Raw genomic sequence first — 25268 nt, forward strand, 5'->3', positions numbered from 1 at the left:
ATATGATCCAGCAATCTCACTCCTGGGCATATACCTGAAGAAAACCAAAATGCAAAAATATACATGCACCCCAATGTTCATTGCAGCACTATTTACAATAGCCAAGACATGAAAGCAACCTAATTGTCCATCAATAGATGAATGGATAAAGAAGATATGGTGTGTATATATATATATATACACACACACACACACACACACACACACACACACACACACACACACACATACACACAATGGAATATTACTCAGCCATAAAAAAGAATGAAATAATGCCATTTGAAGCAACATGAAAGGACCTAGAGATTATCATACTAAGTGAAGTAACTCAGAGAAAGACAAATATCATATCACTTATTTGTGAAATCTAAAAATATGATACAAATGAACTTATTTACAAAGCAGAAACAGACTTCAGACATAGAAAACAATTTTATGGTTACCAAAAGGGAAGGCGGGGAGAGGGGTTGATAAATTAGGAGTTTGGGATTAGCATATGCACACTACTGGGAATTCCCTGGCAGTCCAGTGGTTAGGGCTCCACGCTTCCACTGCAGGGGGTATGGGTTCAGTCCCTGATTGGGGGACTAAGCTCCCACAAGCTGTGCAGCACAGCAAAAACAAAGAAGAAAAATACCATATGCACACTACTATATATAAAATAGGTAAACAACAAGGACCTACTGTATAGCACAAGGAACTATATTCAATATCTTGTAATAACCTATTGCGGAAAAGAATCTGAAGAATATATATGTGTATAACTGAATCACTTTGCTGTACACTTGAAACTAACACAACATTGTAAATCAACTATATTTCAAAAAAAATTTTTTAATATTATAAAGCATTGAATTTCCTGAAAGAGGAAGAGATTCATAGGCAATGGAGTTGAGCACCTTAGTTAACAAGTGGAAGCCATCTTGGTTGAAGGAACAAGTCTGATGTGATAGGAAGATTGCCCAAGATATTTATTTTTGTTATACCATTTGAAATAAAATTTTTCAGTGAACAATTACAATGTATCCATGCTATGAATTGCATTGTGGAGGCAATAAGAATATTTTGGAATAGGCAGAGACATGAAATAATGCCCAAGAAACATTAAGGGAGAACAAGCAAGTTGTAGGGTAATGTGTATAATAGAATCCCATTTGCCTAAAAAGAAAATAGATTAAATATGTATATTGTGGTCCATGTATATATGGACAGATATTTCTATATATGCGTGAGCAAGTCAAGAAGGATACACCCGAATTTAACTATTGCATAGGAAAAAAGGAGAGAGAACTTTTACTTTTTACTTTATATATGGACTCCAATATCATTTTAATTTTAAAGAACGATTCATCCCCTTTGTAATTAAACCAAACACCCATCTAATGTTGAAAAGGAAGTGGAAGACTTCCCTGGTGGTCCAGTGGCTAAGACTCCCAATGCAGGGGGCCCGGGTTGGATCCCTGGTCAGGGAGCAACTAGATCCCACGTGCCGCAACTAAGAGTTCGCATGCTGCAAATAAAAATCCCGCGTGCTGCAGCTAAGACCTGGCGTAGCCAAATAAATAAATAAATAAATAAATACTTTTTAAAATAAATAAAGGCAGTGGAGGTATCACTTACATGTGGAATCTAATTTAAAAATGACACAAATGAACTTATTTACAAAAGAGAAACAGACTCAGAGATCTCAAAATCAAACTTCTGGTTACCAAAGGGGAAACATGGGGGGAAGGGATAAATTAGGAGATTGGGATTAACATATACACACTACTATATATAAAATAGATAACTAATAAGGATCTACTGTATAGCACAGGGAACACTACTCAGTATTCTCTAATAACCTATATGGGAAAAGAGTCTGAAAAACAATGGAGATATATATATATATATAACTGATATATAACATTCACTTTGCTATACACCTGAAAATAACACAACATTGTAAATCAATTACACTCCAATAAAAAATTTAATAAAAAAATAAAAATAAAATAAAAGGCAGTGGAAATAGTGGACTCAGTATTCATGTTCTCAGGGTTTGGAAAAGTTGACAGTGGGGTGGGTTATGGGTGTGCAGAGAGGTGCATGTGCTGGAGACTTGCACTGTCCCTTAATAGAAGCTGAGCTCTGGATCGACACACTATCAACTACCACAGGAATTTGCTCTGCTTTCAGTAAACTAGAGGCGTCTGAGGCTTCCCTGGAAACTGGGCGAAGAAACATGCTGGATATATAAAGGCTGATGACAGAGAGAGGGTTTCCCTTCCCCCAGTCTCCCCTCCCCTGTTGTCAAAGGGGGCTGTATTTGCATCTGGGCCCTGGGGTTTCACCCCAACACATTTGGTTCCTCTTGGTTCCATCTCCTAACATTCTATTCTGCCACGTCTTCTCTGCCCTCATTACAGTTATCTAGCCTTTCCAAACCCTATCCTCTCTCAGGGCTTGTCTCTACATCCCTGCACTGAGCCAGATATCCTGGTAACCTTCTTATCTCTCACTGCCTTAGCTCCTCAGCTTTGTGAGGTACCATTTCAAATCAGAGCAAGCGTGAAGTCTTGTGGAGTATTTAGCATCTCATGCGGGCTCCAGAGGACAGGGGTGCTCTGTTTCAGCAATCCTTGCATACCCGGAACACCATGAAATGAGAAAGAACTGTGTGTCCCTTTTGGGTTTCTTAGATCACAATCTCTGAAAGGACATTCTGTCGACAAAGCACGAGAAAGTTCTGGCATCCGTTGAATGAGGTGATAACAACTGCCGCATCCTCGTTTCAGCCCCTTCTAGAAGCAGGAAGGACTCTATTAAATCACAAGTCACATTCCGGAAGGACAAACTTCAAATTAGTCTTCTGGTTACAATACAGGGGAGAATAATGGCGCTAATGAAGTGTGGCTTTTCTGAATTGCTGAAGAATGTTTATGGTTAGAATCAATGTGATTAACTCCATTGTCATGAAAAAAACCTGTCAGGTCCCTGGCTGTGGCTGAGGGTTTTGCTTCTGTCTACAGCTGATGGAAACCTCTCCCAGGGCCTCTGAGTTCTCCGCAGGGATGGGCTCACACACAAAGGGCCAGAGCTTTGTTTGCAGGCTTTATTTCAGTCTTTAAAACTTTTTTTTTTTCTCCTCCTCACAGCTTGAAACATAACTTATAGTTTAACATGTTCAGTGGCTAAACCTCTAGGATTTAACATTTTCTTTTTTTTTCAATAGACAAAACCCCCAGGCTCAAGAATCAAGAACTTTCCACAGGAATATTCAAGATGGGGGAGCTTAAAAGTGCAAAAAAGACACGGAAAGCTGAGCGAATAAACTTCCATGAAGATTTGGGGCGGGGTGGGGCACAGATTTAATTTACATCTGGGTTTGTGCCTCTCGCTGGGTGTTCTTTTCCATTTCTCCTTTTATTCCAAAGATTACCACCCTGACTTCTCATAAGCTGAGAGGTAGAGTTCTGGAAAGCAGGTAGTGTCAAGAGGACAGAGGCTCTAGCAGCTACCCAGATCCAGTCCGGTTTCCTGCTGATGGGTGTGCTGTGTGATAAAGGACAAAGAAATGATCAGATTATCCTTGACCCTCTCTGGCACCTATCCTGCTTCTTCCCGGCACTGGAGACCAGTATAAGAAACCCATCCTTCGTGGCATAGGTCTGGTTCCTCTGATTGCTGTCCAGGGAAAAAGGTGCAGGTGTGTGTGTTTACACATGTGTCCAGGAGGTGGCCTGAGGTGAGACCCTTCTGTGTGTCACATACTTAGGCTACAAATCGGTCGTGTAGATCAACTGCTCTCTCACCTTCTGAGTCAAGTAGTGCCTTTGGAGCTCTGCTCTAGATCACTGATAGCCCCAAAAGATCCCTTCCTGTAACCCCGGATTCAGTATTCAGGCAAAAAAGCCTCATACTAACGTCTCCAGGTAACTTCTGGAAAAGATGTGGACGTTGGGGACTTGAAGAGAGGGAGAAGAGAATGTTCTGGCTCTCCTTCATGTTTGTGTGGGTAAATTTGCAGCTGAGGCCTGGGGACAGAGCTACTAAGCTCAAATTCCACCAATAATCGGGATGGTACCTTTGATCTGTAGCTAAGAATGTTGGAGAGGGAGAAGAGAATGGAAGATAAATTCACGCCTGCTTTAGAGCTTGCGAAAGGAAGCTGGGATGGAGAAACTCAGGCAAACGCGGTGGCCAACAACTTCAGAGAATAACGACCAAGGCCGGCTGTGATCCAGTCCCCACTTTCCCCTGGAGCCCCAGTACCCCAGGGTATCTTACATTTTCCAGGACTCAACATAGTGCTTATTGCTTTCTAGGCTCTGGAAGAGTCCTCATGCTTTCCTTCCGTTGCTCGGAGTGCTCTGTGCTACTGTGGGCCTCACTTGATATGCTGAGGGTGAGGTAGGTGAGGGTCAAGTGTTCCTCAGCCCGGTTGGCAGCAAGCAAGGCTCTGACTTGACAGGAAGTGTGAGTGACTGAGGGGGACAGATTCGAAGCCCGCGCTGACTTTCCAGTTGTCCCTCCCACCGTGCAGGCCCAGCCTTCACACAGGTAGTGTCACCCAGCTTGTCAGGAGGCCATTTGGAAGCCAGACTCTGCCCATGGTGGAGATGAACTGTTCCTCACACTGGCCTACGCTGGGGCCGTAGAAGGGGAAAATCTAATGAACATTGGAGTAAGAGAGAACGAGAAAGATAATTTTCTCCCTATTCCTTGTTCCCAATGCTGGTCCCCGTGGAACAAATTAAACTCTTTTCCCTAAAGCTCCAGGCCACGGAGTGGGGGACGGGGGGTCCTTCCCCTGCTCTGAGCAGGTGCTCTAATGCCTCAGCTCTCACAGCAGCTCCCACAGCAACGGGCTGGAGGAGGCCACAGGCAGAGAAGACCGAAGCACAGAGAGCTTGTTGTGGTGCTGGCTGCACACGTGATCCGGAAATACTCTGGCCTCTGGTACGGGGACCCCTCCAATGGCCATCACCCCGCCAGAGCAGAGCGTAGTGAGGAAGCAGCCAGGGCCTGCACGGGGTCACCGCTGATGCGTCCGCATGGCCCGGGAGCCGCGGCCAAGCACAGCTCTGGCTCAGAGCCTCCACCCCTCTCTTCTTTGAACTCCATGCCACTGGAACTGCCTTCGTCCAATCCAGAGTCCAGCTCAGGCGGTCAACCTTGCCAACATCCAGCTGTCCCATCAGGAAGCAGTGTGTGGCACAAGAGGCTCGGGGTGGACTGGCCGTGTTTGCTCCTTTCGTTGGGAGATAACGTTTTCCTCTTGAGGTAGGAATGTAACTGGGCCCAGCCTTGGCTAACACTCCACATCTTGCAGCTCGATCTCCTCCGTTGTGCTTTCTGCAAAGCAAAAGACACATCCATGAGTTGCCAATCGGCCGGGGGTGGTTTCTTGGTGAGAACAAGATGACAAGGGCCACCTTTGGCCATCCAAGCCATGAATCGATTATCACAAGGCCCAGAGAATTACCTTTGAGCTTGTGTCTTCTCTTCCTCTGGAATTTATACGCACACTTATTACAAACCCACATGAGGCTGATTAACACTGCAGCCACGGCAGCGAGAAGAACAAGGAAGACAGCGACAAAGTGGAGGTCTTCATAGAGGATCTCTACGGGGCGGGGGGAGGGGAGGGGGAGATAACGTCTCTTTTAATATCGTGAAGTCGGCCTCCGCACACTCACAGTTCTGAGAGGCGCCGGGGCCCCTGGGGGTGTCTTACCCGACACGTGCAGCACGATGGTGCCAAACTGACTGCTCCCCAGGTGCTCGGTCACCGTGATGACGTAGTAGCCGGAATCCCTCACACCCACACTGAAGAGCTGGATGGAGCCGTTGTCGAAGGTGCAGACCCTGTCCTTGTGGCTTTGGGAGATGTTGGCCTGAGTCCCTGGCTTCCACTCCACGATCTTCTGCACTCCCCAGTTGGACGTATACTTCCATTCGATAGTGGGGATGCCGTGGCAGGAGTATGCAACCGACAGCAGGATGTCCTCTTCCACCGTGGCATTGATGGCTGCCTGGGGAATGTACAGGGACACGCCCTGACCTGCGGGATGGAGTGCTAGACTTGGCACCACTCACATGGACTCACAGTGGAGTGAACTTCTGTAACACATTCATTTATTTAGCATGCATTTACTGAGTGCCTATCACATGCCAGGCTCTCTTCTAGGTTCCAATGCTGATGCTACAATGGTGAATGTCATGGACTGAATGTTTGTATCCGTCCCCCCCACCATTTTCTATGTTGAAGCCCTAACCCCCCAGTGTGGCTGTATTTGGAGATGGGTCTCTAAGGAAGTAATTAGGGTTAAATGACGTCATAAGGGTGGGGCCCTGCTCCAGTTGGATGTCTTTTTTTTTTTCCTGCCGTGCCGAATGGCATGTGGGATCTTAGTTCCTCAACCAGGGATCAAACCTGAGTCCCCTTCATTGGAAGCGCGGAGTCTTAACCACTGGACAGCCAGGGAAGTCCCCTGGATTGGTGTCTTCATAAGAAAAGTCTCTCTCTCTCTCATTCTCTCTCCATGGGCTCATATGGAGAAAGGACCATTTGAGGTCACAGTGAGAAAGCAGCTGTCTACAAGCCAGGAAGAGAGTTCTCCTCGGAAACCAAACCCTGCCAGAACCTTGATCTTGGACTTTCCAGCCCCCAAACTGTGCGAAAATAAATTTCTGTTGCTTAAGGCCCCCAGTCTATAGTATTTTGTTATGGCAGCCCAAGCTAGGACAGTGAACAAAACACATGGTTACTATTCACTATTCCCTAGAGCTTCCATTGTATAAGGGAGACACACAAGGGTTAAATAAACACATGAGATCATTTTAGATAACAAGTGCTTTAAAGATAATAAAATAGGGTACTAGTGGTGGGTGGGGATGGAGGTGGTACACAGCATGAGACAGGATGGTCAGAGAGGACCTCGCTGAGGAAATGAACCGGGACCCAAACGACAGGGAGGTCGAGCAGGTCGCCACGCGAAGACACACGTTTCAGGCAGAGGGAACAACTACAGAGAGTGAGGTGAGAGTGAACTGGTATGTCTGAGGGACAGAAAGAAGGCCAAAACGCAGGATGCAGGGAGCCATGGGGCGAGTTCAGGAGACAAGGCTGGAGAGCTAGGCAGGACTTGGGTCAAGACGTGAGAGTCAGGGGTGGGTTTTACTCAAGGGCGATGGGAAGCCATAGGAAGGCTTAGGTGGGAAGGTGACATTCTCCATTAAGCTTGAGAAAGTCCGCTGTGGAGAGCATCTGGGGGTGAGGGGGCCACAGTGGAGGCAGGAAGAACAGTCAGGTGGCTGCCGCAGAGACTAGATAGGAGATGGAGACATAGCCTTGGAGACAGTGAAAGGTGGTCTGATTTAGGATGCATTTGGAAGTAAAGATGACAGAACGTGCTGATAACTAGCTGTGGCAGTGGGCGAGGCAAAGAGGCATGAAGCCGAGATTTCTGCACGAGTGTGTAGATGAACAGTAGAGCCACTGGCTAAGATAATATATGTCATGAAATATTTTATTAAGTAGGTACCATGCACAGGCCCTGCGCCAACTGCTTTACACACGCCACGTCATTAAAGTGTCACACAACCCACTACAATTCCATCAAGGATATAAGAAACTTCAGTGTCAACAGGGTTAAGTAGCTTGTCCAGGTTGACTCTGCAAGGCTGAGATCCACACAAGGGCTGCTGACTCCAAGGGTCAGATATTTAACCTCTATGCTCAAGTCAAAGGTCAGTGGTTGGCAGTTAAGGGTACAGAAGGTGACAAATTCCCTCCACCTCCACCCTCCCCACACAGAGAACCGTCAGGGCTGGCTGGAGACTGGATAGTGAATAGGGCAGGATTCAAGCTGGAGCCCATGCCTCTGTTTCCACTTCTACTTCCTGTTTAGCCCCTCACCCTTTGGGTGCCCAGTTGCCCCTGGGCCCCTGCTGTGTGGCTCCAGGTAACCATGCCTGTTACTTTTCCAGACTTTTCTCATTGTCCTCTCCCATCTCCAGGATATCCCATTACCATCCCTCTCCTAAGGCTCGGCTAAGTGGCTGGAGATAATCCGATAAGTTCCATGCTGAAAAACTGGGAGGTAATAATGGCTTTCAAGAGTTATAGCTGCCGGAACTTCCCTGGTGGTCCAATGGTTAAGACTCTGCCTTGCAATGCAGGGGACACAGGTTCAATCCCTGGTCGGGGAACTAAGGTCCATATGCCATGGGGCAACTAAGCCTGTGCGCCACAACTACCGAGCCCACTCACTCTGGAGCCCACACGTCACAACTAGACAGCCCGTGTGCCGCAACTGCTGAGCCTGCACAGCACAACTAGAGAGAAGCCTGTGCGCCTCAACGAAAGATCCTGAATGCCGCAATGAAGATCCCGCATGCTGCAGCTAAGAACCGTCACAGCCAAAAAAAAAAAAAAAAAAAAATTACAGCTGCCACGTAACAGAAAAATATTTTGTCCCCAACCCTATTTTAAAAAATGTTAAACTCACAGAAAGATTGAAAGCCAAGTACAATTAACATCTATATACCCTCTCCTAAACTCACCAATTATTAACATTTTGTCACATTTGCTTTCTCTCTCTCTCTCTCTCAGGTAAAAAACAGAGGTCAAGTTCCAGGTCAGCTCTTGGAGGGCAGGAATTAGGTACTTTCTTCATCTCAGTGTTCCCTGTACCCAGCACAATGCCTGGCCAATAAACGTTTGTTGAATGAATAAGTGAATGACTAATTATAGCAGCAAGAAGGCGAGCCGATCTGATAGAAATGTTGCTGCTTGGGTGGTTTGAAAAATTAGGCACATCTAAAAGCTTATACACACGTAGCAAAGAGAACTGTAATTTACTTAAGGCTTTATGTGTCCATTGCTTTATTATCTATTTATTATGTATTTTAAAATCCTTCTCTTTTATTTTTTACAGGAGTCAGCAACATGCCCATGTAGCTAGGAAATGGCAAAGGTGGGATTTGCATGCAGTTCTGTCTGTTTCAAAACCCACAGTTTTTCCACTCTACTTGGTGACTACTGATCTATCATCTATTTATCTATATTTTCTGATTTCCCTGACCTCACATATGAGCAGCTGGGATTATGATTACCGTCAGATTTGGAAAACCATACTTAGAACTAATGACAAATCTCGATCATCAACTATTTGTATTACATGTACATCCTGTGTTAACCATGTTAGTCAAGGTTACTGACAGACCAGTCTCCTGGGAGAGTAGCAGCCCTTTTAATAGCCTTAGGGACCTCCATTTTGAGCCTTTCAGTTATCTTGTCCCAAGAAATGGAAAAACTGAAAAAAAAAATAACATGCCCAAGTTTCTCAGATGCTGACACAGCTGGAAGCTGGCCAACTGGTCCTTGTTAGCTTCTATATTTTCTTTTGACTAGAAAACCCTCTTCCTAATCTGACAAATTAATCAGGCATTTAACTAGGTTTTAGGAACAAAGAGTTCCTCTTCTTCCTGACACATAGAAGTTGGAATAAATGGTCTATGGCAAAGATGGAACATGAACAGTTCCAAGAGTTTAAAGGCAAACTGCTTGTCAACTGTTTAAAAAGTTGAATTAATGAGTAACCACTCCTGCACCTCATGCTAAAATCATTCCCGAACAAGTCCAGAGAAACTTAGTGGCTAGGCCAATAGTCAGACCTGGCTCAAGTGTTCTACTCAAGGAGGTTGGTGCAATAAATTAGATTTTACGTGTACAATGGATGCCAGGCAGCCATGAACAAGAATGAACTTTGTGCAGACAAGGGAAGATGTCTGTGACATGTTACTCAGTTAAAACATAAATTTATAGAGCTTCCCTGGTAGCGCAGTGGTTGAGAGTCCGCCTGCCAATGCAGGGGACACGGGTTCGTGCCCCGGTCCGGGAAGATCCCACATGCCGCAGAGCGGCTGGGCCCGTGAGCCATGGCCGCTGAGCCTGCGCGTCCGGAGCCTGTGCTCCGCAACGGGAGAGGCCACAACAGTGAGAGGCCCGCGTACCGCAAAAAAAAATAAAAATAAAAAAAAAAAACAATATGCTATGATCTTACTTACATTTGTGTAACTATGTGCTAATATGTATATATTTAGTATGGAAAAGTGTTGGAGTAATATATGCTATATTAACAGGGATTATCCGTTAGAGATTGGACGGCACCAGAAATTTTCCAAGTTATACATTTATATCATTTTGCATTTTCACATTGATTACATTGATAATAAAACAATGTTTTAAAAATCATTTAAAGTTCTCCTGATTAGACCAAGATATCTGGTGAGCAAAGTTTAAAGTTTAAAAGTTTACCTTGCTTTTCATTTTTACTTGAATTCTATGTGGAGAGAAGAGAAAAACTAAATTCTACCAATTTCCCAGAAAGATGAAAATGCTTCCTTTAAGGAAGAGGTCACGTAACTGAAGACATTAGTAGGGCAGAAGTCACTGGAACCTGAACCAAAGGGCTTCTGGAAAGCCTGATTTCCTAGAGCTGGTGACACCCCTTGGGAACCAATCAAAGACAAAGTACCAGGCAGGTGAAGCCAGCTACTGAGCAACAGGCTGGAATCTAATACTCTAATCTAATCTAAAAGGAGTAATCCTTACTCCTTTTCTTACAAGTAAATTACAGAGGTAGCATTTTGCTGCTTTTAAAAATGTATTATTTAAGAAGGATATATCTCCTGAAATCACAATAAAGGTTAATACTGTTCATACCACAATTTGGGGGGACAACAGCATCAATTAAAGGGGAGACAGATATTGCCTGCCATGGAGGATACACCTTAATCAAGACAACTCATTTTTAAAAATTAATTAATTTATTATTATTATTTTTTTTTGGTTGCGTTGGGTCTTCGTTGCTGCGCGGGCTTTCTCTAGTTGCGGCGAGCAGGGGCTACTCTTTGTTGCGGTGCACGGGCTTCTCATTGCGGTGGCTTCTCTTGTTGCGGAGCACGGGCTCTAGGTGCGCAGGCTTCAGTAGTAGTGGCGCACGGGCTTAGTTGCTCCGCGGCATGTGGGATCTTCCCCGACCAGGGCTCGAACCCGTGTCCCCTGCATTGGCAGGCAGATTCTTCACCACTGCGTCACCTGGGAAGTCCCAGGACAACTCATTTTCATCTCACTTATCTGGAAAGCCACTTATCCAGCCAGTGTGATCATCAGATGAGAACCAGGAAACAAGCACCATCGTCAGTCATCAGCATCCTTATCGAGACCGTAGGCAACTAAACTAGAAGTCAGAAAGCCTAGTTTAGGGGTCCTAATTCAGAAGTACTGGAGCAGGTTGGTGAAGTGATGAGTCACATCACAAAAGGGTTATTCCAGGTGCGGTGAGGTGCGGTGGAGATACCTGATGTGGGAAGATCCACACAGGTTCACCCTGGGGACCTCTTAGCTGTCGAGACCTAGAGACGGCGCCTTCACTGCTGAGAGCCCCGGCTTCCTCCGCGGTGGAATGAGGACTGGGAAACCTCAGGAGGAGGGCTGTGAGGATGAGGGGACACAACACATGTAAGGCCCAGCGGGGCTGAGCACAAGGTACCCGTCCAGGAGCTGCAGTCCCCACTGCTCACCCCTCTCTGTCAGTGTGTCACCAGCCTCAGGTGACCAACCCTCAGGGTTTGCCCAGGGCTGAGAGTCTTCCCAGGATTCAAGAGTTTCAGTGCTAAAATCAGGACAGTCATGGGCAAAACAGGACAGCTGGTCACCCCATCTGAGACTCAAAGAAACGTTGAAGAGCAAAGAGAAAACGCTAAGGTAGACAACAGCTGATTTCTGAGGCACCCAAGGGGGCTCCACAGTGGGGGTGTAGAGACAGCCAGCTCTGGGTAGACAGAGAGGACAAAAGCCCTTCTTCCCTTAACCCTTTGGCTTCCGAACACATCTCGCATGAGTCAGCAATCTCACCGCATCCCCTTTTTAGTGCGGACCACCCACCAGTGATTGAGCCCAGCCCCACACTCGCCACGCTTCCTCCATGGCAGGGCACTGGCTTGTGGGCGCTGGCCTGGTGAAGAGTATATCATCACCCCCGTTTTAGAGAGGAGCAAGGTCAAGCCACTGAGGTTAGGTAGTTCGTGCAATGTCACAGTAAGTGGCTGAGTAGAGATGGAAATCGGGGTATTCTTCAACTGTCCCGATAATAAGCCAGGATGTTTGCAGGAGCTGGGGAATGGGGAAGACATCATTACAGTTAAGGCTTGAAGAATAAGATTTTTTTTTTTTTTTTTTGCGGTACGCGGGCCTCTCACTCTTGTGGCCTCTCCCGTTGCGGAGCACAGGCTCCGGATGCGCAGGCTCAGCGGCCATGGCTCACGGGCCCAGCCGCTCCGCGGCACGTGGGATCTTCCCGGACCGGGGCACGAACCCGTGTCCCCTGCATCAGCAGGCGGACTCTCAACCACTGTGCCACCAGAGAAGCCCGAAGAATAAGATTTTGAAAGGGAGGAAGGGCAATCCCAGCTAAGAAAGAAATGAGCCCACCTAGAGGAGCATGATGGATCCTCATGTTTGGGACCTGGTGAGTAAGAAACAAAGATGGGCTATACCACGAGGAATCTGTCACAGGCTGGGGATCAACCGAAGGAATTATCCGCGGGCAGTGAGGCCCTAGGATGGCATTCAAGTAGAAGCATGGCATGCTCTAAACTGGGCTTCAGGAAGGGCAATCTGGCAGCAGAATTCACGATTTTATCATCTACACACCTCACCTGCACGGCCCTGGGCTCACCGCATGTGCTTGTCCTATGCACCTTCAGGAGAGCTCATGGCTGGAGCCCAAACAGGTGGGAACAGCCTAAGGTGCTGAGTGTGGCCAGACCTGGGGCAGTCTCTGGCCTGGACTGGGGAGACGGGGTGGTGGGAGCAGCAGGAAGCACACAGGTGCGTGGCAGATCTGCCCTAGACTGTGAGATCTTTGCTGGGAGAACTCGTTTCCGATTCGTCTCAGAAACACCAGTGTCCAGCACAGGTCTGGCGCTTCATAGGTGCTCACGACATGCCTGTATGAAAGAATGAATAAAGAACAAACAGGGCTTCCCTGGTGGCGCAGTGGTTCAGAACCTGCCTGCCGATGCAGGGGACGTGGGTTCGAGCCCTGGTCTGGGAGGATCCCACATGCCGCGGAGCAACTAGCCCCGTGAGCCACAATTACTGAGCCTGCGCGTCTGGAGCCTGTGCTCCGCAACAAGAGGGGCCGCGATAGTGAGAGGCCCGTGTACCGCGATGAGGAGTGGCCCCCGCTTGCCGCAACTAGAGAAAGCCCTCGCACAGAAACGAAGACCCAACACGGCCATAAATAAATAAATAAATTTTAAAAAAGGCAAAATTCCTTTAATAAATAAAATAAACAAATATGCATGTCCTGCCTGTTGAACTGCTGCCCATTTGGAGAGATCAGGAAAGTAAGGGGTTGGATCTGTATTGAGTTGAGGGGGCAACAGGTCTGGCTGAGGGAGAGCTGGCAAGACCCCTTTCCCAGCCCCAAGTTTGCTGAGAGTCAAATAGCTAGGAGGAGAAATGGGATGGTTTTAAGCTGCAACTAATATATTCATGTCCCTGCCTAACTTCTGCCATTCCTGAAACAAGCGAGCCTGGAATTTCAGACACACAGCTTCATGAGGGGCCAACACAGAAACCCCAAATAATGGCTTTCAGGTTTAGATGCCATGACTAGTGTTGATGATCGACACTTGCATACAATTTACAGGGTACCTATCTCTCCTGTTAGCTCAGGTAGTAATTCCCCCTCGTGGTGCCTGGTTACTCAGAGACCAAAGAGCTCAGCTCCTCCCTGAGGGAGCTCCTCCCCCTCCCCCATATTGCCATATAATGGCCTTGGGAAGTCACCCAGATATCAGTCAAACCCAAACAAAATGGACAGATGCAGGTTTAGATCGAGGCTGGCAGGCTGCTTTCCTTCATCGGGTTCCTGTACTTGTACGCCAACCAGAAAAATCACTCCAAAATAGCAAGAGACACCGTTTCTACTGGTAACACTTGTTAAGTACTAGCTGTCATACACATTCATCACAGCTCAGTGAAACCCGGGCTGGGAAAGCTGAATGACTTGGCTGCTATCAGACAGGGAACAATGAGAAAGTTTGATAACATTATGTTGCCACGAGTGTGCAGAAGTTATACCCAATCATTACCGTGGGGATTATAAATGGGTATATTCTGCTTGAAGGGCAACATGTCGAAACCTATAGAAATATTAAATAGCACATACCTCTTGACCCAGAAATGCTACTTTAGGAACTTATCCTACAAGTAATAAGGGCACATAGATGCAAAGTTATAAGTGTACATATTGTCACTGAAGCACAGCATAGTCAATTGCAGTAGCAAAAGACTGGTGACAACCTATGTGTTCATAGGTAAAGGAAAGCTGTTTCTTACTCCACAAGGAACACTTCTGACACTTACTACCTGAAGCTAGTGCAGACTCCACAGGTTAAGGGCTCAGTCTCACAAGACTGCTCCCCATTTCAGACACCAATCACAAGTCCAGGCTTCCTATACTTCTGACCAACTGGGTATAAATTGGAGGTTCCCATGACACCCTCTTCAGGTTTGATAATTTGCTAGAACAGCTCACAGAACTCAGGAAAGCACTTACTTACTATGAGCACTTTATTATAAGGGATACAACTCAGGAATAGCCACATGGAAGAGATGCCACAGGGCAAGGTATGTTGGAAGGAGCGTGGAGCCCCCATGTCCTCTTGGGCCACACTGCCCTCCCCATACCTCCATGTGTTCAGCAGCCCAGAAGCTCTCCCAACTCCCTTCAGTTAGGGTTTTTTGGGGAGATCCCATGACATAGGCATGATTAAATCATTGGCAATTGGTGATTAACTCAATCCCCAGCCCTTCTCCCTTCCTGGGATGGGGCTAAAATTCCAACTTTCTAATCACATGGTTGGCTTCTCTGCAAACGAGCCCTCATCTTCCAAGAGTCACATCATTAACAATCGAAAAAACACTCATTGGGCTTCCCTGGTGGCGCAGTGGTTGAGCGTCCGCCTGCCAATGCATGGGACACGGGTTCGTGACCCGGTCTGGGAAGATCCCACATGCCGCGGAGTGGCTGGGCCCGTGAGCCATGGTCGCTGAGCCTGTGTGTCCAGAGCCTGTGCTCCTCAACGGGAGAGGCCACGACAGTGAGAGGCCAGTGTACTGCAAAAAAAAAAAACAAAAAAAAACCCACAAAAAAACCCACTCATCACTCTGGAGAATCCAAGGGTCTTAGAAGCTTATGTGTCTGGAACCAGGGACTAAGACCAAATATTATAACAAAAGATGGTCCTATCACTGCTATCATCCAGGAAATTACTAGGTTTTTTAGGAGCTCTGTGTCAGGAATCAGGAGCAGAGACCAAATATATATTTCTTATTAAGTCAGAACTGGTTAAATAAATTATCAATATTCACACTTGGGAATACTACAGCGGCACTTTTAAAATGAGGTAGATCTATATGCATTGATATTAGATGATCTCAAAAATAATGAAAAAGCACAGAGCGGAACAGTGTGCAGAGACTGTTTCCATTTGAATAAACTAATGATATGTATATATGCGTGTGCGCACACACACAGAGATCTGCACGTTTATCCATAAAATGCACAGAACATCTCCCAAAGTGTATTCTAAAAATCAGGTGCCATGGTTGTCTTTGGGGAGGGGACTGTGTGTCTGGGGTGGAAGAAAGCTTTACATTTCATTTTATATCCTTTTGATCAGTTAGAATATTTTAGTGAGTTTGTGAATTACTTAAAGAAAAACAACAAATAAAATGAATGCCAAGACTGGGTCAGAGTCCCAGATTTTTCACATTTGATAATGTCAGTAATTCACATATACACAATTGACAAAGTACTTCACAGGCACTATCTCAACCTGTGAGACAGGCAGGGGACTGGGGTTAAGGACCCATGCTTTTTGCTTCACAGGTACTTACTTATTTGATCACTAAATATATGCACCCAACATAGGAGCACCTAAATACATAAAACAAATATTAACAGACATAAAGGGATACATTGACAGTACCACAATAACAGTAGGGGACTTTAACACCCCACTACGTCAATGGACAGATCATCCAGACAGAAAATCAATAAGGAAATACTGGCCTTAAATGACACATTAGACCAGAGGCACTTAATAGATATATAAAGAATATTCCACCCCAAAGTAGCAGAATACACATTCTTTTTAAGTGCACACGGAACATTCTCCAGGATAGATCACATGCTAGGCCACAAAACAAGTCTCAGTAAATTTAAGAAAAGTGAAATCCTATCAACCATCTTTTCTGGCTACAATGCTATGAGACTAGAAATCAACTATAAGGGAAAAACACTGCAAAAACCACGAAAACATGGAGGCTAAGCAATGTGCTATGAAACAACCAATGGGTCACTAAAGAAATCAAAGAAGAAATAAAAAAAATACTTGGAGATAAAGAAAACACAGTGATCCAAAATCTATGGGTTGCAGCAAAGGCAGTTCTAAGAGGGAAGTTTATAGCAATACAAACTTACCTCAGGAAACAAAAAAAAAAAAACTCAAATAACAACCTAACCTTATACCTAAAGGAACTAGAAAAAGAAGAACAACAAAAAAACCAAAATTAGAAGGAAAGAAATCATAAAGATCAGAGCAGAAATAAATAGAGATTTAAAAAAATAGAAAAAAATCAATGAAACTAAGAGCTGGTTCTTTGAAAAGATAAACAAAATTGATAAACCATTAGATAGACTCATCAAGAAAAAAAGAGAAAGGGCCCAAATCAATAAGGTCAGAAATGAAAAAGAAGTTACAATTGACACTACAGAAATACAAAGGCTCATATGAGATTACTACTAATAACTTTATACCAATAAAATGGACACCCTAGAAGAAATGGACAAATTCTTAGAAACATACAATCTCCCAAGACTGAAGCAAGAAGAAATATATCCACAGAGTAATTAACAGTAATGAAGTTGAATCAGTAATTTTAAAAACTCCCAACAAACAAAATTCCAGGATCAGATGGCTTCACAGGTGAGTTCTACCACACATTTAGAGACGAATTAACACCTATCCTTCTGAAACTATTCCAAAAAATTGCAGATGAAGGAACTCTTCCAAACTCATCTACTAGGCTAGCATCACCCTGATACCAAAACCAGGCAAAGATATCACAAAAAAAGAAAACACAGGCCAATATCACCGATGAACATAGAGGTAAAATTCTCAACAAAATACTAGCAAACAGGGGCTTCCCTGGTGGCACAGTGGTGAAGAATCCACCTGCCAATGCAGGGGACATGGGTTTGAGCCCTGGCCCAGGAAGATCCCACATGCCACGGAGCAACTAAGCCCATGTGTCACAACTACTGAGCCTGCACTCTACAGCCCATGAGCCACAGCTACTGAAGACTGCACACCTACAGCCCTGGCTCCTCAACAAGAGAAGCCACCACAATGAGAAGCCTGCACACCACAACAAAGAGTAGCCCCTGTTTGCCGCAACTGGAGAAGGCCCGCATGCAGCAATGAAGACCCAACGCAGTCAAAAAAATAAAAATAAATAAATTTTAAAAAATACTAGCAAACCGAATCCAACAATAGATTAAAACAATCATACACCGTGATCAAGTGTGATTTATACCAGGGATGCAAGAACAGTTCAACATTAGAAAATCAATATGATATGTCACATTAATAAACTGAAGAATAAAAACCATATGCTCATCTCAACAGATGCAGAAAAAGCTTTTGACAAAATTCAACATCCATTTATTATAAAACTCTCCAGAAAGTGGGCATAGAGGGAACATACCTCAACAAAATAAAGGTCATATATAATGAACCTACAGCTAACATCATACTCAATGGTGAAAAGCTAAAAGCATTTCCTCTAAGATCAGGAACAAGACAAGGATTCCCACTCTTGCCACGTTTATTCAACATAGTATTGTAAGTCCTAGCAACAGCAATCAGAGAAGAAAAAGAAATAAAAGGCATCCAAATTGGAAAGGAAGAAATAAAATTGTCACTGTTTGCATGATACTATGTATGATAATATACAAAGAAAATCCTAAAGATACCGGCAAAAACCTATAAAGCTCATTAATTAATTTGGTAAAGTTGCAGGATACAAAATTAATATACAGAAATCTATTGCATTTCTATACACTAAAACAAACTATCTGGTAGAAAAATTAAGGAAACAATCCCATTTACCATCACATCAAAAAGAATAAAATACCTAGGAATAAACCTACCTAAGGAGGTAAAACACCTGTACTCTGAAAACTATAAGACACTGTTGTCTTCAATGAAACTGAAGACAACCCAAACAGATGGGAAGATATACCATGGTAAGATGGATTGAAAGAATTAATACTGTTAAAATGTCCAAAGTATCCAAGGTTATCTACAGATTCAATGTATCCCTATCAAAACAATGGCAATTTTCTCAGAACTATAACAAATAATTTTAAAATTTGTATGGAAACACAAAAGACCCCAAATAGCCAAAACAATCTTGAGAAAGAAGAAGAAAACTGGAGGTATCATGCTCCCTGACTTCAGACTATACTACAAAGCTACAGTAATCAAAACAGCGTTGTACTGGCACAAAAACAGACGCAAAGATGAATGGAACTGAATAGAGAGCTCAGAAATAAACCCATGCACCTATGGTCAATTAATCTATGATAAAGGAGGCAAGTATACACAGTGGAGGAAAGACAGTCTCTTCAATAAACAGTGCTGGGAAAACTGAACAGTTACATGTAAAAGAATGAAATCAGAACATTTTCTTACACCATACACAAAAATAAACTCAAAATGGATTAAAGACCTAAATGTAAGACCTGAAACTGTAAAATTCCTGGAAGAAAACATAGGCAGAACACTATTTGACATAAAACATAGCAACATTTCTTTGATCTGTCTTCTAAGGTAAAGGAAACAAAAGCAAAAATAAACAAACAGGATCTAAGTAAACTTAATAGCTTTTGCACAGCAAAGGAAACCATTGACAAAAAAAACCCCACAAAAACACACAAACACCTGAATGGGAGAAAATATTTGCAAATGATATAACCAATAAGGGGTTAATATTCAAAATATATAAACAGCTCATACAACTCACTATAAAAAAAACCCAAACAGCCAAATTAAGAAATGGGCAGAAGAGTTAAATAGACATTTTTCCAAAGAAGACACACAGAAGGCCAATAGGCCCATGAAAATATGCTCAACATGGCTAATCAGGGAAATGTAAATCAAAACCACAATGAGGACTTCCCTGGTGGCACAGTGGTTAAGAATCCGCCTGCCAATGCAGGGGACACGGGTTTGAGCCCTGGTCTGGGAAGATCCCACATGCTGCGGAGCAACTAAGCCCATGCGCCACAACTACTGAGCCTGTGCTCTAGAGCCCGTGAGCCACAACTACTGAGCCCACGTGCCATAACTACTGAAGCCCAGGTTCCTAGAGCCCATGCTCTGCAACAAGAGAAGTCTCTGCAATGAGAAGCCCACGCACTGCAACGAAGAGAAGACCCCGCTCGCCGCAACTAGAGAAAGCCTGCGTGCAGCAACGAAGACCCAACGCAGACAAAAATAAATAAATTATTTAAAAGAAACAATAATACATAAATACATATATATTAAAAAAAACCCACAATGAGCTATCACCTCACACCTGTCAAATGGCCATCATCAAAAACTACAAATAACAAATGTTGGTGAGGATGTGGAGAAAAGGGAACTGTTGGACACTGTTGGCAGGAACGTCAAGTGGTGCAGCCACTGTGGAAAACACTATGGAGGTTCCTCAAAAAACTAAAAATAGAACTACCATATGATCCAGAAATTTCACTCCTGGGTATATATCCAAAGAAAACAATAACAATAACTTGAAAAGGTATATGCACCCAATGTTCATAGCAGCATTATTTATAATAGCCAAGATATGGAAGCAACCTAAGTGTCCATCAACAGATGAATGGATAAAGAAAATGTGGTATAAATACATAGTTTATATTGAACATTAGCCATAAAAAAGAATGAAATTTTGCCACTTGCAACAACATGGATGGACTTAGAGGGTATTATGCTCAGTGAAATAAGTCAGATAGAGAAAGACAAATACTGTATGGTATCACTTATAAGTGGAATCTAAAAAATAAAACTAGTGAATATAACAACACAGAAACACTCACAGATACAGAGAACAAACTAGTGGTTACCAGTGGGAAGAGGGAAGGGGGAGGGGCAAAATAGGGGTAGGGGATTAAGAGGTACAAAGTACTGTATACAAAATAAATAAGCTACAAGGATATATTGTACAGCACAGGGAACATAGCCAATATTTTAAACTATAACTGGATTATAATCAATAAAATTTTTGAATGTTATATACCTGAAACTAATACTGTACATCAACTATACTTCAGTTTAAAAAAAAGATAGCTGGTGATCAGAATGTTTTATAATCAAAATCTTATTAAGCCAGCAGTATATTTATTCATTTAAAAAAAATGAGGAAACTGGGGCTGAGTCACACTCTAAGTGTCCAAATCCCTGACAAGTAGAAAATCAGAGCTGAGACTGGAACCCAACTCTCCTTTCACTGCTCCACAGCTGCCTCTAATAAGATAAGGCAATTTGAGTATAGAGGTGGAGTTTTTCACTTCTTTTATGTTTCCCAAAATAGCACATCACTCAGTGCTGGTAAGGACTTGGGAGACAGATGTGACAAGAAGCAAGAGTCTAGACCTGGGCTTTCCCATATGGTAGCTGCAAGCTGCAGTAGCTACCGAGCACTTGAAATTAGCTAGTCCGAATTGAGATGTGCTCTACATGTAAAATACACACCAGATTTTGAAGACTTGGTACTTAGCATGTTAAACAGAATGTAAAATATCTCATTAATAATTTTTTATATTGAATATATGTGTAGAAATAATATTTTAGACATATTGGGTAAAACAAAATATATTAAAATTAACTGTGCCTGTTTCTTTTTTAATGTGACCACTAGAAAATTTAGAATTCTATACATGTCTTGCATGTGTGGCTCACATTATATTTCTATTGGATACCATTGGTTTAGACCATCACTCCTCCACCTGTTTCAGGAAAATCCTCTTCCCTTGAGTTTGTTTCACCCTCTCGCCTCCTCGTCATTGTGAGTGCTCTGTTCCCCCAGTCTCCTCTTCACTCTTCAAAGACGTTAGCAACTCTACTGCAAAGTATGGCATCATCCTACATACCTCTGGCATTAGGAGATTCTCCTAATTCTATTCTCCTAACATCTACAAGAAGATTCTCCCTCTACCTCAGTCTCCAGTAGAGCAGGCTGCACTGACCACAACCTTCTCTCCTTCCTGTTTACTGTTCAACATCTCCCACTGGCCTCCTCAGTCCTTCCACTCCAACTCTCTCTACCTTTCCCAACCCATCATTCTCACATCCCTCCCTCTCCAGCCTGGGTTCCATAGCCCATCATATCCCAAACACTCTTGCCAAGATTCTTCAAACTCCAGTGGCCTCTGTCTTTTAATCACATCTACTAGCAAAACCCTCACCCTGGATCAACAGCTCTTCACTTCCTCTCTGCCCAGACCTGAGACCTGAGCAGTCAGCAGGGCAGGAGAACATCCCACCGCCAACACTCTCCGGAACAACAGCGCACACGGTTTCCGGTGCACATTCGAGAGGGCCCTCCGGACTGCCCATCTTAATGTATTGTTCACATAAATTCGCTCTTCCTTTCTCCATGGTTATTATGTCCCTCCAATCTCTTTGACCTCCAAATTCCTCCTCATTCCCAGCAGATGACCTCGTCCTCCTGGGACACCACTGAGCACCGTCTCCTGCTTGCAACGCCCTGTGGCTCCTGGGCCACCACACTCACCCGATGTTCTCCTCAGCTCCTTTTCTGCCGGCAGAGAGGAAACGCCGCCCTTCTCCCCAGATGCCGGGAAGGCACACCTGCCTGTGGGGACAGAGGGTGGCAGAGGAGGGGAAGATGCCGGCTGCGGAAGCCCTGGAATCCGAAGACCCAGGTACTGTTTCAGCTGCGCCAGGCCCTAGCTGAACAACTGCGCAAATCCCCTCCCCTCTCTGAGCCACTATTTCCTCATTTGTAATTAAGGATTATCATGGCTTGGCTGTTAAAGATTCAATTAAAAAAAAAAAAAATGTAGGGCTTCCCTGGTGGCGCAGTGGTTGAGAGTCCACCTGCCGATGCAGGGGACACGGGTCCGTGCCCCGGTCCGGGAAGATCCCACATGCCGTGGAGCGTCTGGGTCCGTGAGCCGTGGCCACTGGGCCTGCGCGTCCGGAGCCTGTGCTCCGCAATGGGAGAGGCCGCAACAGTGAGAGACCCGCGTACCAAAAAAAAAAAAAAAAAAAAAAAAAAATGTAGGTGAGAGAGCTTGACGGCCAGGAACAATTCCAGGGGGCACAGGAGCTCCCTTCTCTGATTTTTCACCCAGACTCAATCCAGTCTCTCCCCATTCAACAAGCATTCGGGAAAGTAAGTCAAGGGGACTGACACTGATGGAGCACCAGCCCGGAGTCACACACGCTACATGCAAATCCGTAATTAGCTCCTTTGGCATCTGACCAGCTCCACCCAATCTCTTCTCAGAGCCCCGCAGAGAAGTCCTGGCAAACCCACCTCCCCAGCCAGCAGACTGGACCAAGGGGAGCCACCTGATCTAATCTAGTTATTGTCAATCTTTGAATATTAGACCATTTGGGGAAGCTTTTAAAACTCCTACCTTGGACTGTGAGTTTAGAATCTTCGGGGGTGAGACCAAAGCCTCTGTGATTTTTAAAATTCCCCACATGATTCTAGCGTACAGCCAAGACTGAAAACCACTGAACGAACCCGCACTAAGGGGTTAGCAGCTGAAGCCCAGACCCACTTCCTAGGGGCATTTAACAACACCTAAACCAAAGGAATGAAGGGCCATTGTGTGAAAAAGGAATGTTTGAGGCCCTGTGACAGCCTTTCAGCAAGATATTTGGGGGAAATGGGCTCTTTCTGGCATCCCTCAAATTTTATTACATCTGGTCCTATTTCTAGAGATGCTTTTGGGTTAGAGAGGAAGAACGAGCGACCTAAGTATTTCCCTTTGCCTCCTCTACTCTCTGCAATGTTATTAAGGCAATGGTTCTCAACATTTAGTTGCATCAGAATCACCTGGAGGGCTTACTGAAACAATTGCTGGGCCCCATCCCTAGTCTCTCATTCAGCAGCTCTGGGGTGAGGCCCCAGAGTTTGCATCGCTAACAAGTTCCTAGGTAATGCTGCTGCTGGTCCCAGGACAACGCCCTTAGAACTTTGGGCAAAGGGGGCACTGAGGATGCTGCTAGGATCCCTGAAAGCTGGCCCCTCCTCTCCTTCCCGAGTACAGTTCATACCACTTCTGTCAGCCAGGGAAAGAGCCTCTGCTGCAGAACTTCTCATCTTGGAGAAGGGAAGACTTGAGACACCCAATCATTGCCAGAACGAGGACCAGTGTGTAAAGATCGAAAGAAGATGGGTTCCGGTGAAGAGAACTGAGAGCGTGTGTGTATAACGCGTGCATTCATAGACCTGGAGTCAGGCAGACTTATCCTCAACGTTTAAGTCTGCCAATACCAGCTGTGTGATGTGGGGTAAATTTGTTTCTTTCACTCTCTGTTACCGTACCAATGAAATAAGTATACTATAATAGGGTCGTGCCCACCTCCGGCAGCAGAATGTAGTTTAAGGGAGGCAAGACATATAAGGAGCTTATCACAGTTCCTAACACTTGGTGCCCATTCAATCATTATTGAACGATTATTCTTCAAAGAACGAGAATTCTTTGAAGATGCACTGAGCTGCTTATTGAGGTAGTGAGCTCCCCATCCTCATGGATGTGTAAGCAGAAGCTGGAGTTGTACCAGGGACTGAAGCAGTAGATCTGAGACCGGGAGCTGGAGTGTTGAGTGAAGGACGCTCGTTCTTCCAACCCAAATTATGTAACACGTATAGAACTTGAATCAGCGTTTGTAAATCTGTGATCCACTTGTGGAGGTGTGGCAAGAGATTGGGTAACCCGAAACTCCTCCCTGTGGAATTCCTTCCGGAATCTTTCTGACTTAAGCAAGAGCCACCCTTGCTAGAAAGCCAAACACTTTTCTGAATGGTCACAGGCCATGGTCAAGTCACTGCTGTGTTTCTACTCGGATGTCAAGGAAGCCAGATATGGCAAAGGTGGCTGCCTGGCCCTGCCCAAGCTTGGGGGATGGGGTGCTGCTGGGTTTTCCCTCTGCAGATCTGGGCTGCAGGACTTATGGTGGGCCTGAGTCAGTGGCCAGCCTGGGGAACCAGGAGGTGGGGTGCTCCTCAGACACTTCTGTGGAAATGTTCCACTTCTGTGTGGAACAGGAGATCACCCTGGATCAACAGCTGTTCCACTGTGTGGAACAGGAGGGTGAAGGAGGAAATGAGGTGGCTGACCTCCCAACAATTCTTTTTACAGGATGCCTGAAGGCTCTTGGAAGAGGGGTGTCGAGTGATCAAAAGATAATTCGGGCACACATGTGACTGGGTACCACAGTTAGAGTACAAAGCTCCTCCTTCAACGAGACTAAAGGGCCAATCCCTCTTCATCCTACAGGTCTTAGTTTAAACATCACTTCTTCCAGGAAGCCTTCCATAGTCCCTCAACACCAGGTTAGGGGTCCCAGCTCTGGGTTCCCATGGCTCTCTGTCCCTCTCTATCAACTTATCCCTGTCCATTGTAATTTCTCTTAATTAATGCCCCATCGTCCCAGATCAACTTTCAGCTATAAACACAGGGGCTGGTCTATCTTGTTCTTCATTGACTCCCCCAGGCCTGGCACAGTGCCTGGCACTTTGGGCTTCCCATAAACACCTGATGAAAGAATGAATGTCTTTAGGCAAGTCTCTCAACCTCTCTGAGCCTCAGTTTCCCCATCTATAAAATGGGGCCTAATAATACCTATTTGCAGGATTACTGTGAAGTTGCATGGAAAAGCAGCTGTTACAGTGCTTGGCACAAAGTATGTGGTGTTCAGTAAACAGTCACAGATATTATTGCCTTGTCATTGTTATTAACAATTATAAAAGGAGGTACTGGCTTTTCTTCTCTTCAGTTGGCTAGAGGCTATTATTAGTGATCTTTCTAAACTACACATCTTGCTGGGTCTCTCCTGGTTCTGAAAGACCTAAAAAGTCTCGCCTCAACCTTCTT

General features: G+C 44.8%; 1 protein-coding gene across 1 annotated transcript in view; it reads right to left on the bottom strand.

Moving 5' to 3' along the window:
* Nucleotides 1-1953: 1953 nt before the first annotated feature.
* The window catches only part of VSTM5 (V-set and transmembrane domain containing 5), a 31728-nt gene continuing 8413 nt past the window's right edge, over nucleotides 1954-25268 (bottom strand). The window contains exons 2-4 of the mRNA XM_027087758.1: nucleotides 5720-6046; nucleotides 5468-5608; nucleotides 1954-5337 (exon numbers count right to left, since the gene is read on the bottom strand). Of these exons, the coding sequence (XP_026943559.1) occupies nucleotides 5294-5337; nucleotides 5468-5608; nucleotides 5720-6046 (512 nt within the window). The 3' untranslated portion in view covers nucleotides 1954-5293. The remainder of the gene's footprint in view (nucleotides 5338-5467; nucleotides 5609-5719; nucleotides 6047-25268) is intronic.

This window comes from Aethalodelphis obliquidens, unplaced genomic scaffold, assembly GCF_003676395.1.
Source record: "Aethalodelphis obliquidens isolate GAN/ISIS:26980383/991018 unplaced genomic scaffold, ASM367639v1 scaffold60, whole genome shotgun sequence".
Taxonomy (NCBI): domain Eukaryota; kingdom Metazoa; phylum Chordata; class Mammalia; order Artiodactyla; family Delphinidae; genus Aethalodelphis; species Aethalodelphis obliquidens.